The 19,955-nt window shown below is 38.7% G+C and overlaps 1 protein-coding gene and 1 pseudogene across 1 annotated transcript; both read left to right on the plus strand.

Moving 5' to 3' along the window:
* The first annotated feature begins 5,775 nt into the window (after positions 1–5,775).
* Positions 5,776–10,190, plus strand: LOC139454913 (uncharacterized). Its single transcript, XM_071236517.1, has 4 exons — positions 5,776–5,798; positions 7,519–7,735; positions 9,563–9,697; positions 9,891–10,190. Exons 1-4 carry the CDS (start codon positions 5,776–5,778, stop codon positions 10,188–10,190), a joined length of 675 nt encoding a protein of 224 aa, XP_071092618.1.
* A 35-nt stretch (positions 10,191–10,225) lies between these two features.
* LOC139454914 (uncharacterized) lies at positions 10,226–19,919 on the plus strand (annotated as a pseudogene).
* Positions 19,920–19,955: the final 36 nt, after the last annotated feature.

Genomic DNA, 19,955 nt, shown 5'->3' on the forward strand with positions numbered 1-19,955 from the left:
CCATCTATTAGACATTCCAAATTTTGTTTAGTTTTCAAATTTTGCATGGTCTGTAATCGAAGGTGCCAGTTTGAAAACCGGAGAAAACTGCTTTCTGATTTGCTAATTTAGACTTCTTCTTTTCGTAATTTCATTGGTCAGTCAAAGCTTCATGAAAGGTCATGATGTGTAGCTCAGATCAGTAAGGCAGAAGCGAGCACTAAGGTCTGATTCTAATGAGACTGCAAAAGGCTCATTAAAACTATTGTGGAATATTTAATGACATCTGAAAGATAAGAGAAGGATAAAAAAAGAATATAATAAAACTATAAGACAACAGACACACTCAATACATGATCATTAAGTTACATACGATTACAAGTATTTCTGTCCATGGAGGCCAAAATTATGTTAACCAAGTTAGCAGTTGTGCCAAATATAAATAACATAACAAAGTGATAATATATTAAACTCCACATAATAAATGCACATGACATAATAAAAAAATGCAGAAATGTCTGAGAAATTGGCAGAAGTAACATTCTACCGGGTAATTTGGCTGCCATTGTATCAGTGTTCAGATAGGATAAAAATTCTGAGACACATTTGCTGGGATTATCCATGCGAAGTTAAAGATAGAAGAATGATGGACAAAGGTGAGTGTGTTTGGTAGTCGCTTTTAGCAATATTCCAGCAATATCACAGCGGGGGACACCAGAAATGGGCTTCACACATTGTCCCCATGTCGGGAATCGAACACGGGTCTTTGACATGACAAGTTAACACTTTAACCACTAGGCTACCTGACCGCCCCAATGATGGACAAAACACCATGGTATGAGCTCACTTAAGCATCAGTTCAGGTGAGCTGAAAAAGGGCCAATTTTCATTTGAAAAAATATGACTACGTCAGCAACCCAATATGAAAATTTCAGTGGAGCCTCCCAATTAGAGACAATTTATTTTTTCAATAAAATCCCTGGTTCCCTCCCTCTATATTAGAATATTAAGTGGTTGATCCCTTAGTTAAACTTGCATTTTGCAATTACCTTATTCAATGAAATAAGCGCCCCCTGCGATATTTGCTAATATATTGGCTAGTGCACAATCCCAATTGATTGATCAATTTACACAAGACTTATTTACTCGTGTATAATATGCACACATGTGTTATATGCACCCTTAATAAATTAAATTCAAGAAAAATATATCTGCCGTGTATAATATGCACAGAAGTTTCTTTTGTATCATTTCAGGCTGTCAGCATAAACCACGAAATCTGTCAACTATTTCACCAAAATTATATTCTCAAAAGAGCCCCCTATTTCTAATTTTGAGAGCGCCTTGGGCACTTGTTACGTCGAATATGGCAATGATATCAGAAAATATTGATGAGACTACAGATATACAACAACAAGTTTACTCTACTTTGAACCAGAGGAATTACACTGTTGGTGAATGCATGGACCTGTCCTGTAATGAAGGACTATATTAGATTGGATAACCAGTTGTACTAATTATTGTTATGTTGCACCTTTCAGTGTTATTTCTCACAACAAAAGACCTGTGACAGTTGTAATGGTATCTTGTTTATCACTAAGCAATAGAACATGAAGCGCATCCTCAGTTTAAAGGCCAGATTAGGTACAGGAGCGCAGGGTAAATTCCTATACACATTTTCCGATGCATGTTCCCTAAAGACCAAACTGAGAAGGTCTACCTCAGCAGGGACGAATGACACCCCAGCACACAACATTAGTGGCGTACAATGGCTCGGGTTATTCCAAAGTATGGCAGTATGATATTTCCTTGTACCCATAGAGATCTGGGTTACAATCGGTTTTCAGCAACCCATGCTTATCGTAAGTGGCGACCAACAGGATTGGGTGGTCAGACTCGCTGAGTTGGTTGATGCATGTCATAGTATCCCAATTGTGTTAACCAATGCTCATGATATCAATCACTGTATTTTCTAGACTTGAGTATTTACAGACAACCATCATAAAGCTGGAATATTGCGGAGTGTGGAGTCAAACAACATACATCTAAACAAACATACTTCCAAACACACAAAAAATGCACTGAAGATGGTGCAAATTAAACACCAGAAGGCTTCGACCCATGGAAATTCCGGGGTAGAATAGGTCTTCAGCAACCGATGCGACTAATGGGATCGGGTGGTCATGCTCACTGACTTGGTTGATCCCAATTGTCATTCCAATGCGTGGATTGATGCTCATGATGTCAATCACTGGATTGTCTGGTCCAGACTTGATTATTTACAGACCACTGTCATATAGCTGGAATATTGCTGAGTGCGGCGTTAAACAACAAACAAACCAAACCAAACCAGAAGGATTCATATCTTATGCTAAAGACAAGAACAAAATTTTGCATATCTTGTTGAAATGGTTTGCCACTTCACATGGGGAATTATCAACCTTTGAATGGGTGTGAGGCGAAACAATACAAGTTTGATAGAATCAGCAAAGTTCATGACACAAAGTCTACTCCATGGAAGGTGCCACTGCAAGTATCACGAGATTGAGATCACAAACTCTGTATCAGAAAGTCATCAGAAAGAATGAACTGCGTGAATTCTAAGGTGGCCATGACGCCATGTTCTGTTCTGGTAGCCCATCAATGGGACAAGGTTATGATTTCATATTGGAGGAGGAAAACAAAAATGTCAAAAGCTGCACCAGAAAAGGCAGATGATAACATGTGGGAAAGCATTTGTCTAAGTTAAAGCAAGCTTAATTCACAAAGAACATTATCCATGTGCTTAACTGACACCGAAGACTCTGAGATATCCTCAAGATATCCAAACTTGAAAAATCCATTAAATCATGGAGAACAATAATCAGACAACACCTTGACAACAGAGCAATGCACACTAACCTTCAGATGCAAGACCTAGATCATAATTAAGCAAATTCCACAGAATCAAATGTGAGGTGAAAAGGGGTTTAACGTCGGGTCCAAGATTATTGCACTTATATAGCGACGTGCATGTACGTGTGTGTGTTTTTGTGGCTGCTTGTACCAGTCCGGGCTGATGCCGATTTATAGTGCTAGCTCACTGAGTTACCATGCCGCAGTTTAACATGAATGCCCCACTCAGACGCAGTATACTGACTCCGAGCCGACCAGTCCTTGTTTTAGCCCCTTAATGCCGAGCGCCAGACAGGGAAACAACAAGTACCATCTTTTGACGTCTTTTGGTATGACCCCAGACCTTCCGCTCTCCGGGCGGACGCTCTACCACTAGACCACGGAGGCAGTCCCACAGAATCAAAAAGAAACATTCATACCATGCACTTCATCTGTTGCTGGGGCAGGAATTACAAAAGGACATCCAGTTTATGTGAATCAGTTTGAAAGAGAACTTTACAATGATGTTTACAACCAGTCCATAACTACAATTAACAAACTCATATCTCAAGCAATTGATCAATTGCAGGATGAAGCCATGGTGAATGTGTACACAGAGAAACTCAATAGACTAATCAAAAATACCTCAATGGCTTGACTGAGGAAGCTGCACCCATGAACTTATCGGAAGTCCCTGATAGTAATCACACTATACATGTTAAGTGTTCTTCATATTGCTGTCTACATTACCGTGTAACTAATGAAGTGATTGATGGGAATCGGTGGCAGGATATGATGTATTGAGTTCCTGTCTTGGAGGCTAATCTTAGAATTTGTCAGAGGTGTCTGATCTGGGACTTCATGCTACCATAAGTTTGTAAATTAGAATATATTTTAGTACCAATTATTTGTTCAACTTTTGGAAATATTATTAACGATGTGTAAGAGAAACAGGGGATCAAGAAGTAATCTTGTCCCTGTGAAGACTAACATAGTCATAGCTTCGTTTGCTTACTCCATTCATGAAAAACATTGCTGATACTCATTTAGCAATCATGAATGAAGTGATTTTGATTGGTAAGGTTTTTCATTCACAGAAAGTGAATCATTCAACAAGTCAGACGTAATTCAAGTTACAGCAGAAGACAAAGAAGTAAATGTGAGGTGTAATTTGTTATAGTTGGTGAGGAGTAATTTGTTATAATTGGTGAGGTGTAATTTGTTGATTAAAGTACAGTTGGTGAGGTGTAATTTGTTGATTAAAGTACAGTTGGTGAGGTGTAATTTGTTGATTAAAGTACCGTATTTTCTTGAGTATAGTGCGCACCCATGTATAATGCGCACCCCCCTCTAGCGGGTTCAATATTTTGGAAAAAAAGAAATTTGAATATTATGCGCAGAAAAAATTTACACCGTACCCTTTCAGCGAAGTCCGGCAAACGAACGGGTGCTGAGAAATTTCGTCAGTACAAATTCGAAATTTGAGATAAAAAATCACCAGACATGTTTATTTACCGTTTAAATAGTATTGATTGTTCTGCTAGGCATTGTTTTATATCTAGGGATTAAGATTACCTTGTGTATTTTCTCGTAAACTAAGCCGGAAACAGCAATCAGCTGTACACACGTTTTCTTGGAATCGACCGGTGATTCGGTCAAGACACACCCAATGATATAACTTTATTTAATTTTTAATGCAAGGATCGGCAACAATTGTATCTGAAACTATTTTATTTATCAGGAATAATATATTCCATTATTTTCTTAATTAAATGCAGCCTTTACTAAACATATTTAAAATAATAATAACCCTAAGCGAAGCAGCTGGTCGCTATTCCCGGGTATTATTTTTTACATGGAACATGTCTGACCAGTCACCGTCAAGGCTCACGCGCACGGGATCACGTGAGCGCGAGAATTTCATGTTGACATAGAATCGTCAAACAAAAACAAATATGACTTTTAACGAGTCAAAGTATGTCATTTATGATATATGTATCCATTCTCTGTCAACTAAAGTTCGTTTCAAGGCGTCAATAGCGGTATTCTGACCGTGGTTGCTGTTAATAACGGTGAGTTGTGCGATCTTCCGATCGCTTCACACACGATTTCGCCGAAATTAATAAAAACAATATTATAAGAAATTTTGAATAAAATTAATAAAGTAACTTACAAACATAAGTCCAGAAATACAAAGAACACTTTTTATAGACAGACAGTGTAATTAAATAATTATTTTGCGTACTTCAGTATGGATTTGTTGACATGGTATTTCCGCTGTTTCGTGCTCACGGTAATGTCTTTCCATGGGGGAAAAAAACCATCCAAACTCATAATTCGTGTATAATGCGCACCCCCTTCTACACAGCTGTGTTTTTTCGAAAAAAAGTGCGCACTATACACAAGAAAATACGGTACAGTTGGTGAGGTGTAATTTGTTATAGTTGGTGAGGTGTAATTTGTTGATTTAGTTGGTGAGGTGTAATTTGTTGATTTAAGTCCAGTTGGTGAGGTGTAATTTGTTGATTAAAGTACAGTTGGTGAGGTGTAATTTGTTGATTAAAGTACAGTTGGTGAGGTGTAATTTGTTGATTAAAGTACAGTTGGTGAGGTGTAATTTGTTATAGTTGGTGAGGTGTAATTTGTTGATTTAGTTGGTGAGGTGTAATTTGTTGATTTAAGTCCAGTTGGTGAGGTGTAATTTGTTGATTAAAGTACAGTTGGTGAGGAGTAATTTGTTGATTAAAGTACAGTTGGTGAGGTGTAATTTGTTGATTTAAGTCCAGTTAACAGATTCAAATTGTGATTATAATTACATATTATCAATTCCTTCTGTTTGAATTTCAGAAAGACATTTGATTGGGTGCAGGTGTTAACATTACATTGGACACAATCTAACAGCATCAGTATCCTCCATGTACTATGGAAACAACTCCTCAGAAGATGCATAAGAAGGTATGTTGTTCCGAACCTGGAATCCGAAGTCAAATTATGTTTGCATGATGGTTCAAAGAGGACACGAAAACGATTGTGATATCACCCAGTTTGTTACAGTAAATCATGCGTCACCAAATTCATGCGAGTCTCAACATGAAGCATAAATGTAATTACCTCCCCTGGCAGTGAGAAAACTGGTCACGACTCTCACGACAAAAAAATCAAATTCGTAAAAATGTCAAACATCTTCCAACCCAGTTACTACATAATGCCTTATTCTCTGAATATAGACATTAATTGACATTATTGTTGCAGACGCTAATGAAATTTTAATATATTTTGGAAGAAATTGAACTTTGAAGAATGGCAAAACTTGGGTGGATTAAACACATTATGCAGACACTGTTTTGACTCATACTAACTGTAACATGTCTGTTGTTGAATTACGTAGCCTAACCAGATTCAAAAGGATAAAATAAATAGCTAATGAAACTCCTAAAACAAGTTTGCTTACAAAATATAAATATAAATAAATATACATGTATAAAGGTGAGAGTATCTGTATCTTGGAGATATTGTACGTTTCTTAAATGTAAGCTTCTCCTTCTACCCATTATCTTAAAACCCACATTCCAACAAAGATCTATATTCAATACTATGCAGATGTAGCTATTCTATTTTCCTGAAATTAATTACCCTTACCATTACTCTACCTTTCTATTAATATTGTATTGAAGAATTTGATCTGTAAATCAATACATAATTTTGACATACGTATAATAAGTGTATTTACTGTCCTTCTATTCATATATCTTTGTTGTCTAATATATATTTCGTATATACACCAAGTCTGTGCCAATCACAACTGGAACTTCAACATTCAAATTACACTTCCAATTATGTTACATTCTTTATACAGTTGACTTGTTTCACTGAGAGCATAAAAAGAAAACCCTACATTTCATGCTTACACTTGGACATTATTCCACTGAAGACGATCTTTTCATAAAACCATTCTGGCAGTTTGGTCAGTGACTTCCGGGTTCAATTTATTCCGAGCATGATTTGAATAAGTACAACTGACTCATATGTCTTGAAAAGTTAGACATTATACATCGACCATAACCTGCCTTCAGTCGGAGAAATTACTTGAATCTGTTCCTTATGGAACTAGAATCGACAGATTCACATGATTCCTTCATTATTTCAGAACATGAAGTAACTTTCGCTTATTTTTTACCTGAACGCAACAATGCACAAAACTAATTACAAATTAGTATGGACAAAAGCAGTTGCAATTATCTTTTAAAACGATTAATTGACATTAATTGAAACATATTGATTATATAGACATACTGATAAAAATAAGTTTTCTTATAAGCATTAAGTTCTAAGGGTGGCAAAGTCGTCTTAGGCGCCGCAATTCGCTGTGCAGAGTTGCGTCCCTTGGGCACGCCAGAAACTTATGATTGCGAGTTCGAATCTCGGTTCACCCCGACTATGTTTCTAGGTTTGTCAGCACCATGCCCGTGCTCGTGGGTTTCACCGAAGTAGTAAACGCCTCAGACCTGCATCACTTTGGGCTTTCCTCCCACATTAAACTGACACGCTGTGATATAACTGGAATATTTATTGTTAAAAGCAGCATTAAACCCAACTTAATCACTCAAACATAATACTCTACGATCAAAGAAATTAAATTTGTCATTGTAATTGTTACATCCCAAGGCAAGGACAAAATGTCCATATTTTCCTCCTCACATCTCCGATGAGGAAACATAGCTATAAGGAAGCAGATGTTGTAGTCAGGGAAGCACCTGGACGGATCTCCCGAGTCCGAATGTCAGACGGCTTTCCCAACTTCCCGAACTCCAAAACTTTTAACATGGCAACAGATGCCACTATTGCCGATGACGGAACAGTACGGTTCTCGAAGAAGATGCAAGTAAGTAAATTATGTTTGTGACAATGTTAAAGGAAGATTATCAATTGTCATTAAACTTCTATCACACACAATATACAAAGCTACACAAAGATTGGAATAAGCGACAAAGTATTTCCATATTCATGGCAAATATCTGCCAAATTCAGTCCATTGTAAGATTCCGACTATCCTGAACATGTAATGTATTTATGAATCACTATCAAATAATGACACATGTGTTCGCGAAAAAGGTGAGCGAATGCTGCCTCACCAGTGATATCCATCACAAACATACGAAAAAAACATGATTTCTTGAAAGCACATGACATTGTACAGTTGTAAACTGAAAATAGCCATGTGTTCTGTTAAATTACATTAAGTAATACGTTACCACTTGTTATACCGTAACGTTGCTCCCGCTAACGGTTAAGGACCGTGTGGCTATGGTATATGACCTCTTTGAGGACATGCCTAAGCCCCTGCCACTACAGCGGGGAATTCACGGCTCTGTGGGTTCCGCCGAGGTATTCGAGGAGTCTTCCGACGAGGCTTTCCCGGCATCAACCTTGTTGCGTGGGATCAAGCCTTCCATGGAGAAAGCCTTCGCGGTGGCCTCCGGTCGGGGTCTCCCGTTGCCTCAGACGTCGTGGAGAAAGGGTTCATTCCCGGTACATGACCTTGCCTTTCCCGAGGCTGGTCCTACCGCGGAGGCCCATGTTGAGCCGTTGGGTGTCAGTGCCCCACCGGCTGCTACGGTAAAGCAGGCTACCTTGCAGCAGCTGGACACCCTCGCTCAGCACTGAAATTAATATTGCCTCAGAGTTGTCGCCTCCGGGCACCCTCACCGTCATCCCTCAGCAGACCCTCACGCCCCGGCAGACCCTCGTCCTCGCTCCCGGGCTTGCCATAGCAATTTAATAGCAATTAGTACCTTCCCTTCAGCAAGATTAGACAAATGAGATTTGTAATTGTACCTTGGAAGACAATGCTAGCATGTCCAATGATAAATCTTTACATACGGACTCAACTGTCCATGGCATGTCATTTACGTACCGACTGCAAGAGTTGACCTAGTTTCTGTGTCAACCTCTATCTAGCATCCTCAAATACATGGTGAGATACGGCATTTAGGAAACACAGGTCTGATTCTATATCACATAACAATTCATATCTGAAACATTTCTTAGTTTCATAGAATATTGCTGAAACATGACGACAGTCTGTATATAAGGCGATGTGCACCAGATAATGCACTTATTGGCATCATAATTATCACTGATGGTTATCGATTGAAGTGAAATATTGTAATACAAAAATGGCGACATGCCAGGTTGTGTAACCGTACATGTCATCAGGAAGTCTTTTCTCGTGTTGAATACAGATGTCATTTCAAATATACATAACTGAAAACAAAACCTCATATGACCGCTGATGCCATCAACTCGCATCACAAATTCCAGTAAAAAATAGATTTGTTCCCACTTTTCTTTTGAATTTACAATTTCCTGATTTAATCCAAAACATACTGATTTAGAAAAGATATTGGGTGAAAGTAGAAATTCTTACATCTAGAGGACACATCATGATCATACTATTGAATTCAAAGACATTGAAGCTGGACGAAATACCCCAGGATATCAAACAAACATTATTGCATCTTATGTTTGCCCTCAGTTTTTATACAATAAGACAGGGTTTTACAGGATGAAAATTTATATACAATAGGATGGTTCAATACTTTGCATCCTCTAAAATCCTATCTGTCGTACATTGGTGTCGGATGTTTTCACTCGTGTGTATGTATAAATATATATTACATATAATATAATTATACACTCATAATTGCAGATTTTATCAAGCCGAAAATTTAATTACGATGTTAAGGTGGTTACCAACTTTCTCGAACCACCGATTATAATGGTCTCAGAATGCAAATCCGAGCCAGTTGGCTCTCAGGTGACCGCAGTAGGAAGAGTTATCCAGGTCTGTCCGATTACAAAATAATTAACATATTTCTTGCTCATTTATCCTAGCGTACTATTGCTATTCCTAGAAGCAAACATACCCCGATCGTCAACAAATCCATTACCCCCACAAAAGTAAAGAAAATAACACTGCGGCTTTAATCATGTTTCTGAAAGATTGCATATTAATCTCAGATTTTATTCCTTTGAAGGTAATTCCTGCAAGGGAGTCAACGCTGAAACCGGTCATCCTTGGCCAGGCTGATGATAATGATGATGATGATCATCAAAAACAGTTGAAACTGTGGAGGAGTGCAAGGCAGCCTGCAACTCCTCCTGGGTCTTTGATACTCCTAAACCACGTGGTCATTGGCCAGTTGAGGGGTATTAAAAACCTAAATTCTACATATATGACAAGACTCCAGGTTTGTTTACATATTGAACAACTGATTGCTTTAAAGACAAAGTCAACGCCATCTCATGAAAACACTACAAAAGAGTCTCTTACATGAAACAATTTTCACATATTCTGAACCGTTGTCACTAAATGAGGTATCTGGATAAATTTGGAAAAAGGGTTGAGATAAAACTCATCTTTTCCAAAGTATTACAAATACTTAACTTGTTCATTCATATTTACAAAACCAAAAAAATCTTTATCGAATTATTACACCATCTGATTACAAACACAACGCAATGATATTAATGAACGGGAAGACGTACCGGGGCAGTGCCGAAGTCATCGGCAAGGCCTTTCCAAGCAAAGAGATGCCAGATGGGATCTTCCATCTCGAAGTTAGGGGGGGCAGAATAATTTCAATTTAAGTATAATATTCGCATTTCAAATGATTTTTATGAAATATTGCAAGTAACAAGAAAGATGAAACAAATATCTAAATTTTGTACAATAGCTTAAATAATAATCCGAACTGTTACAATCATATTTCAACATTTCTGAATGCGTATCATTCTACATGTAAAAATACTAATCCTACATCAAGCTTATCAAATTGAAATGTCATTCACAACTAGTAACAGACTGTTATAGTGAGGCAATATAAATTTCAGAGTTGAAGGTCCGCCGGGGGCTGCAGGCGAAGGCGAGGGCGAGGGCGAGGGCGAGGGTCTGCCGGGGTCTGCGGGCGAGGGCGAAGGCCTGCCGGGGGTGAGGGTGAGGGTGAGGGCGAGGGTCTGCCGGGGGCTGCGGGCGAAGGCGAGGGTCTGCCGAGGGATGACGGTGAGGGTGCCCGGAGGCGACAACTCTGAGGCAATATTAATTTCAGTGTTGAAGGTCTGCCGGGGGCTGCGGGCGGGGCGAGTGTCTGCCGGGGGCTGTTGGCGAGGGTCTGCCGGGGGGTGACGGTCTGCCGAGGGATGACGGTGAGGGTGCCCGAAGGCAACAAGGGAACGACTCTGTCAAGAGGCGACGATCCGGATCTGACGCTTGGAAATAAAATAAAATTACTGTATTCTCAGCTGTTTCAATTTGTTTATATGGCTGAGCTGTGCGATTGAAATTACCTTACAGCATGAACTTCCTGCAAGAGATAAACCTGACGTAATACGTCTTTACCACTTGTCTTAAACCCACGAGCTAATGTCACTTGAGGTAACCAAGTCGAATATGGATTCAAATATTTTCATGTCTAAGGAACCGACCGCTTGATATTGAGACGGGGGAAGTGGGGACTGGGGGCTATGATTTTGTATCGAGATTTGAATTTTTTGAAACTACAAAACTATGTTTTAATTTGAATCTGAGGCTGTATTTTCTAAAGAACACGTTGCAACAATGAAATTTGAGGCAGGCAATATCATTTTTCTTTTCAACAGTCTGAAGCATATTTTTTTTTCACGAATTTTTAGAACAATTTCGTTTCTCGCCACACCACCTTTGCCCATCAAAATATCAAATGGTCAGTCACTAAGCGCGACAACTCGGCATACCGACAGTTGCGTGGTTTATTTCACGCTGAAACATTGTTCATCGTGACGTGATTTCTGGAGATTCGCAACCACACGGCCTCGTATATTGAACTGTTTCAGGTTTTTTTTCTAATGAGTGGTTCCCCATAGATGTAGCTGGGCCCACGGTGATAAACGCAGAGGCCAAACGATCGCATTTGAAAGTGGGAGAAATATGACAATCGGAATTGGCTCGAAAGGTACAGATAATCAACGTGAGAAATACCCAACTTAACTCCCCCATTCATGAAATGGATCTGACCGACATTGCCGAGTTCAATCGTTAAATTACTTCTCACGAATCAAAGGATTACCACCAGCGGAAGTGTATTGTCCGGGTAAGTGAGACAATTTTGTGTGCATTTCAGTGTTTTGTGTATGAAAATGACCATCCGGTTCCGGAAACTGTATATACGGGTAAATTTATATAGTAATTATTTCGTTTTGAATGAAAATCGTCCGGGAACCGAGGTTTCCGGATATCTGAAGTCTTTTTAAGCGGGGCATGACTGTATTGACATCTCATAAGAAAGAAATGACTTGTGACCTTTCTTTATGATACCACTCGTCTATTTCTAAATGACATCTGCTGACATTACATATATTGACAGACCTATTTCAAATATTCAATAGGTTTGACTTCAGTTGATAATAGGTCATATTGTCTGGAAGCTTCGATCCATTTTTGCAGTACAATTGCACCAAAAACACTCAAAGAGGTGACATTAAATTATGTACCAACTCCTTCCAAACAGCACAAATAACATAATTAATTGCACAGTAAATGACAGTAAATTCAGCCTTCAATATTTTCATTATCGCTTTATGATAAGTCTCTCAATGACTTGGGTCAGATAATTCAAAACAAAATCCGAAATTTTAATTTTTATCGGTTCTCTGAAACTAACCTTCAAATGACATTTCGTTTTTGTGACCGACTTCTGGAAGTCGCACATGGCGCGGCCGATCGGTGGGACAGGATAGCACAAGGCAGGATTGAATGAACTGAAACTGGGTCTAGTTGTATCTGACAGAACTCGGGAGATGTCATGATGTTGCTGTTCATTTAGTTTACTGTAATTATTTATTGACTGCATGTTTTTGTGCCCCAAAAGCTGCATGTTTTGATTGGGAGGGACGTTGCAGTCTGACAGTTTTTGAATCAGATATTTCCTTGCGCTGTGGTTTGTGAGGCGTTTGGATGTTTCGAGTGCTGCCGACTCATTCATGGATTACATAAGTGTACACAGTTTTCTATCTCCATTCGGTTGGCGACGAAACCATGTGTTGGAATCACCATATCGTGCATTTGGACCAAGAGTGTTTGTCGAAACCTAAAAAGGATCATTTGCTTCATTATAATCAAGCGGACGTTTTGCTGCATACACCTTGTAGATTTTAACAACACACCTATCAGGATCGTCAAGATTTTCCCACATTTTGGGAGTAACATCAAAGATATCCTTTGGATTTGTACCAAATTGGATTTGTCTTGGTTTGTTTTTCATTGAAAGTGAGAAACTCCAACCCGTTTGAATCACGTTTCAACAACACATCTCCCCAACACATGGATCGATGCTCGTCCCCACCCCTGAGGCCAAAGTGGACTGTGTTGTGAAACCACAGTGTGTTTATGATTGCATGGGGAGAGTGTGCGCCAAACCGACCCGTTTCCCAAAGTTTATTCACTTCTTCGTCGGATAACAGTTGCCTTTCCCTTTCTTTTTGAGAGCTATTTGTCGAGATTTCAGAACTTCCCGTAATCTGGGGAGTGGGAAAGTGTACACCCATATTCTTTTCGCTTCAAATATCTGTCAATGCTTGATATGTATGACCGAAGGGTTAAAGGTTCGGGGTCAGAGCCGTCTTTCTTTGTTATGCCAACAAGAAACTAGCATATGTAAGGTGAAAGTTCACATGGGGAGATGGTCTCAATAGACCTATGTTCATTTTGAGAGGAAAGAAATTCACCCACAAGGTTCATGGTGAACAAAGTCTTTTTCAGCGGTGTTTTTGTTTTTGTTTTTGTTTGTCTCAATGATTTCATAGATATCCTCATTTACAACTTAACAAAACCTTGTATTCGTCTGCTCGGATATCCGTATTATCGGACGTGGGATTGGACATGGAATCGTACTTAAACGATGTCGTTCTAGTCGTCCTTCGTAATCTGTCCCATCGATCAGAACAAAGAAGGACTTCTCAATTGAACTTCGATCTATTATTCCAGTAATGACTCCACATCCGCGATTGTCAATTCTGACTCGATGGCCGATTGTCAAGGGCGACGCCATGTTTTTTTGAAAACACTGAAAGTAGTCCCTACTTGACCTTTGATATTTGCATCTCTATCCGCATATGACCCCAACGGATATCGTTTTTAGCCGTTGGCTTTATCCTGCCGAGAAACCCACCCATTATATGATAAATATAATGATCTGTCACTGACACTATAACACATTAAAGGGGCACTGATCTAACGCAATTCCCCGGGACTGGTTGTTGCCTTTGTTATTGTTTTTCCCCAGTGAGTACCCGGATGTAAAGCAGAAATCTAGACTAGTTTGCGACCTCTGCTGCGCCATTCGTAAGCGCATTAGTCACTTTTATGGGTAGTAGTAATAAGGGCGTATGGTCACATTGATCCACAAAATGAAATACAGTTTTCAAGATAATAAGAAAATGTAGGTATCTTTGTGGGTAGCATCGGTAATGGTGACGAAGTTTTGATAAGTCACTTGCGTGGTAATTTTGCGATTTTCGTTTACACTATTTTGACTTGCAACACAAAGTAAATATTTCACCTGAGCATTGTTTTTTTTTATAGTGTGTATTTACTGCCAGATGTGTAACAAATTTATTAAACGTCTAAATATTCAGTTATTTTACAAAGTGACTGAAAAACATTTCCATCTGTATTATCATGATAACGAATTCCAAACATTTTGATGTTTAATGTCATCACCAAGAGACTGAAAATGTTACGTTGAAAAGTACATTTCTATGTTGTTTGGCTTCTAATCCTACATAATAATCTGTTGTGATGTTATTAGGCCCTTTTGATCGTCTTAATCAATCTGGACAGATTTTTTAGTCAAAATGACTGAAATATTTACACATTTTATAAACTGCCTGAGAGAATCACATTTTACAAATTGATGGTAATATATACACGCTTACAAAGGAAAAGACCTGTGAAAACAACGTCTATCGCGCATTGAAGAATTTCCCAACCAAGACGTAGAGAAACAAGAACAAATCAGTTCAAATGAAGGAAAACAAAATGCAAATACCATAATTACAACCTACCAAATTTATGTGTATAAATTTTAGGCAGCTTCCTTGTTCGAGGAATATTGTGTGAATATCCACACAAAGGAACAATATCCAACTCGTCTGCAGCTGTACAAAGAAACTTATTCGATGTCACGTGTCTCTGTAACAATCAAATATTTTAAAAGATATATATCGTTTCGGGATATTATAACCCGTGTTCGTTTCTCAACTGATCACTTGGATTGTTTCAGGTGTTTCACATCGGTGTCAAGTCTCAAGGGTCGGCTGAGAAAGCCCACGTGACAACTATTTTCATAACGTCCACGGTTCCTAAAAATTCCATTTAGTGATTGATAACAGTGATCAATCAATCAACGTATTATCAGTTAACCCTTTGAACAAAGTATGTTGTTTTGACATCGGCTCTTCACGCCATGATATGAGTGTATTCCCTCTGTTTTAGTAAACCTAGACATGTAAACACTCACTTTTGACATATCCACTGTGCAAGATAACAGTGATTAATCAATCAACGTATTTTCTGTTAATCCTTTGATGGCGAGGAACGATCCGTTGATTTACAACAACAAAAGTAAATCAACTGATCATTCTCTTGCTGGTCTGCCACGTGCATATTACATAACACACATTTCACCTCACTTCAAACCTGGATTTAGATTGAATAATTACCCCAGACACCATAAATGCCAAATGGGAACCTTTGTCAGGTAATCTAAGTGGTGCTACCACTAATTGTACCTGTAATAAATTCATTGAATGAGCATCAAGTGAATGACGACAAATACACAAGTGTAGGGTTATACGAGAAAACGTGGATGACAACAAGGGAGTACTAATCGTATTATCGACGCAATCCGAAATCCGAAAATGGTTTCACTGCATGGATACTGTTTTTAAGTATTAAACTATTACCATCTGGGGTATTTCCAAATGACGACATCCGATGAGCTCCGCCGTTCTTTTTGTCTGTTAGTTTAGGCTGAAGAAATTATTTAACATGCGCCCTTTGTCGGAATCTTTATAGATCACAGTTAACCAATCAGTGTTTATGCAAAAATGCGTAAAACAAATATTGCCTCCAGCCTCCAAGTTTATTAAGCTGTCCTTGCAGACGGTAGCCCAGTCTCTGGTCACGCTCAGTTGCGTTGCGTATCATCCGGGTACTCACGGGGGAAAAAACAATAACAAAGGCAACAACCAGTCCGGGGAATTGCGTTAGATCAGTGCCCCTTTAAACCTCTTCATTTTGCACCTCTTGGTCGGCTTATTTTGCTTTTATTGCCAAAAATATCCGTATTGCGTATTTATTTTTTTTCAGAGTATATATGTACCACTTATTACTCGGTCTGAAGTTGTAGTTACTTATAGTATATACTTATACTTATAGTAAAAGTAACATTATATGGCAGGTTGGCGAAGACTTGTAGGTCTTATACATTATTTTTTACATTATATTCTTTCTTTCACAGATAAATACAGGAAGCCAGAACGCAGATGCACATTCTGCAAAATTGGTCAAACGCAATTATCAAGACACATATCCCAACAGCATCAGGACATTCCTGAAGTTTCAGAGGCTATGAAATTTCCCCAAAACTCAAAAGAAAGAAATACAATATTTGAGAATTTCAGAAAGCGTGAGATTTATGAATTTAACAAAACGCAGTCAGGAGAAGATAAATCAGAATTTGAAGCAGAGAGAAAAGGACAGAAAGATCTTGTCTACTGCTCCTTGTGTAAGGGATTCTTTAGTCCGGGTCTTTACCATAGACACAAGGACTTATGCATGAAGGACAGCACATTTGCCCCAGTTCCGTGCCAGTTGAAATGCTGCATTTGAAGGAGAGTACAACAAAGGAGCAAGATGTATTTTCTAAAGAAGTATTACTTCATTTTCATCCTGATGAAGTCGGCAAAACATGCCAAACTGAGCCTACAATAGTTGCTATTGGAAGAATTCTCTTTAAAAAACACCTTAACATTGAAAAGACGATGGAAACTAGAAAATCGGTAATGAATGATATGCGACTTTTGTCGAAATTACTCGTCGCATTCCGAGGCAAGTCACATCATGGCATGACAGGGGAAGACTTGTTTCGTCGTCGAAACTTTAACATTTTGGAGCAAGCAGTTGAGGAGGTGACCACCACTGAAGGGAGGCTCAAGTATTGCTTAGGAGATAGAATAATGAATTCTCATGCTGCGTTCATTTGGAGACGAAGAAGATGCCAAAGCAAGTGAAATAGAAAAATTTATTCATTTGCTAGATTTAAATCAAAACATCTTATTTGGACATGCAGCTTATTCAATCAATAAAAGTAGACAGGAAAGACTTAGAATGCCAGAACAGCAAGCAAGAGAAGAGGAAGCCATCACCGTGAGGGTTTATACTCTGAATACAATTGAGAGATTGATGTCAGAGTATGAATTCATTGGGCGCAATGAATATGTTCCTCTCCGAGATCCTGTGTGCTGCAGGATTACTCTGTTTAATGCACGACGGGGTGGTGAGCCATCACGACTAAAAGTTACAAATTGGGATGATGCAGTTGCCAAGAGATGGATCGATGACTCGAGAGTGGAACAGTTGGAGACCTGGGAGAAAAAGCTCTTCAGTGAAATAATGGTTGCATACCAAGCTGGGAAAGGGAACCATTTAGTTCCAGTCCTGGGACAACTTGCACAAAACGATCTTAGCGCTAAGACTATTGTAAGCCTATGCTACGATCATCTTAGTGCTAAGATCGTTTTGTGCAAGTGAGCCCTGATCCCAAGAGACTGTCAGTAAGAATGGACAATGCACCGACACAAAAACAAGAGGAAGGAAGTTGGGATTCTTGATGAAAATCCTTATGTTTTTCCAACGACACAGCAGTCAGCATATCATGTGCTAGGTTGGGATGCTATTAGGAGTATGTGTGATGCAGCTGGTGTGAAGCGTCCAGAGTTGTTGACAGCATCAAAACAAAGACACAGAATAAGTACCATATATGCTTCACTTGAAGTTCCTACCACTGAGAGAGAATATTTCTACAAACATATGGGTCACAGCAAGAGTGTCAATGAAGGTGTCTACCAGTATCCTCTACCAATTCAAGAAGTTACTAAAGTTGGGAAACACCTACTTCACATTGATCAAGGTAAATATGAATAGCTTACATGAGTCATTGACTTCATAGATGTTTTGTAGCCGGCAGACTAGTGTTTATCATTTCTTAGTAGCAGGACATTTAACTAGTCTAAGGTGTAAATAATAAGGATGATTAATTTACCTGGTTTTGAATAAGATCACTGAACTTACAAGTGATGAAAGACAATGCACATTGTATATGATGATTTTGAAGAAGCCATTTTGATTCTAACAAAAGCTACTAGGTTTGACTTTGTGAAAGACCTTTCATTTTAGGCAGTACTTATAATGTATATCATTAACTATGGTGAGCATCAGTACTTTCTTTTTCTGTGTGTTGAAGTTTGATTGTATTTTAATCACTCAAGTGATGTAAAAGGTGTTCAAGATGTCAATTATATCATTATTTTAAATCAGGTGATGCCCCTCTGGCGACTGAGTCTAGGATTCAAAGCCAACCTGACATGGGTGCAATCGCGGATCAACAGGAAGACGATGCCCATGATGTAAATACAACCCAACCCAACCCAAACTTTGTCAAAAACAAAAAGTAAGGCCATTTATATTGCACTGTATGTCCACACCACACAGGCATGCCCCGAGTGCACACAAATAGCAGGAATGCAGTTTGCTCTGTAGGTGCTTATCAACCGTATCTGCAGAGATAATGTGAATAGCACTGAAAGATGTGTGTTTTACACCCAGACTTGGGGTGTTAGCTTTGGTTTCAGTGTGAGAGGGAGTGAGTACAATGCTGAAGGTCTTTAACTTTGATTTTGGAACTGGCAGCAGGAATTCTTGATTTGGTCGAAGAGTTCTTGCAGGGGCATACTGGCTTGTGAGATCTTTGGTAGCCAATATATTCTTTATTTGTTTATATTTAAAAGGTTAGGTGTTTTTTTAATACTTATGTTTCAACTTTGAATATTTATAATTGTAGCATAGTAGTTAAGTTATGTATGCTTGTAATATATGGCAATGTCGCCAAAAGGTAGCAATATGTCATAATATTGCCTAACGGTAGCATTTGTCCTTATATATATATATATATATTAATATATATATTATAATTATAATTATACACTCATAATTGCAGATTTTATCAAGCCGAAAATTCCTGTACAATGATAAGGTGGTAACAGAATATCTGGACCCACCAATAAAGACTGTCACAGAATGCTGATCCGAGCCATTTGGCTCTCGGGTGACCTCGGTTGGAAGAGTTATTCAGGTCTGTCCGATTATAAAATAATTAACATATTTCTTGCTCATTTATCCTAACATACAATTGCTATTTTTAGAAGCAAACATACCCCCATCGTCAACAAATCAATTACCCCACAAAAGTAAAGAAAATAACACTACGGCTATAATCATGTTTCTGAAAGATTGAATATTAATCTCAGATTTTATTCCTTTGAAGGTAATTCCTGCAAGGGAGTCAACCACAACGCTGAAAACGGTCATCCTTGGCCAGGCTGATGATAATGATGATGATCATCATCAAATACAGTTGAAACTGTGGAGGCGTGCAAGGCAGCTTGCAACTCCCCCAGGGTCTTTTATACTCCTAAACCACGTGGTCATTGGCCAGTTTAGGGGTATTAAAGACCTATATTCAACAGATATGACAACAATCCAGGTTTGTTTACATATTGAACAACTGATTGCTTTAAAGACAAAGTCAACGCCATCTCATGAAAACACAACAAAGAGGTCTCGTACATAAAACAATTTTTCAAATGTTTCTTTGAAATACTGTTGGAACAGACATAACATCTTGTCGATTCAACCTGAAGAAGTAACAACCGTTTGCAGCAACATTGAGGCCATTGGCTTCGAGGAGTAAGTTTTCCTGAAAGTGTCATGACATGATACCCATGCT

The sequence above is a fragment of the Haliotis cracherodii genome, unplaced genomic scaffold, assembly GCF_022045235.1.
Source record: "Haliotis cracherodii isolate W230 unplaced genomic scaffold, xgHalCrac1.p SCAF_11, whole genome shotgun sequence".
Taxonomy (NCBI): domain Eukaryota; kingdom Metazoa; phylum Mollusca; class Gastropoda; order Lepetellida; family Haliotidae; genus Haliotis; species Haliotis cracherodii.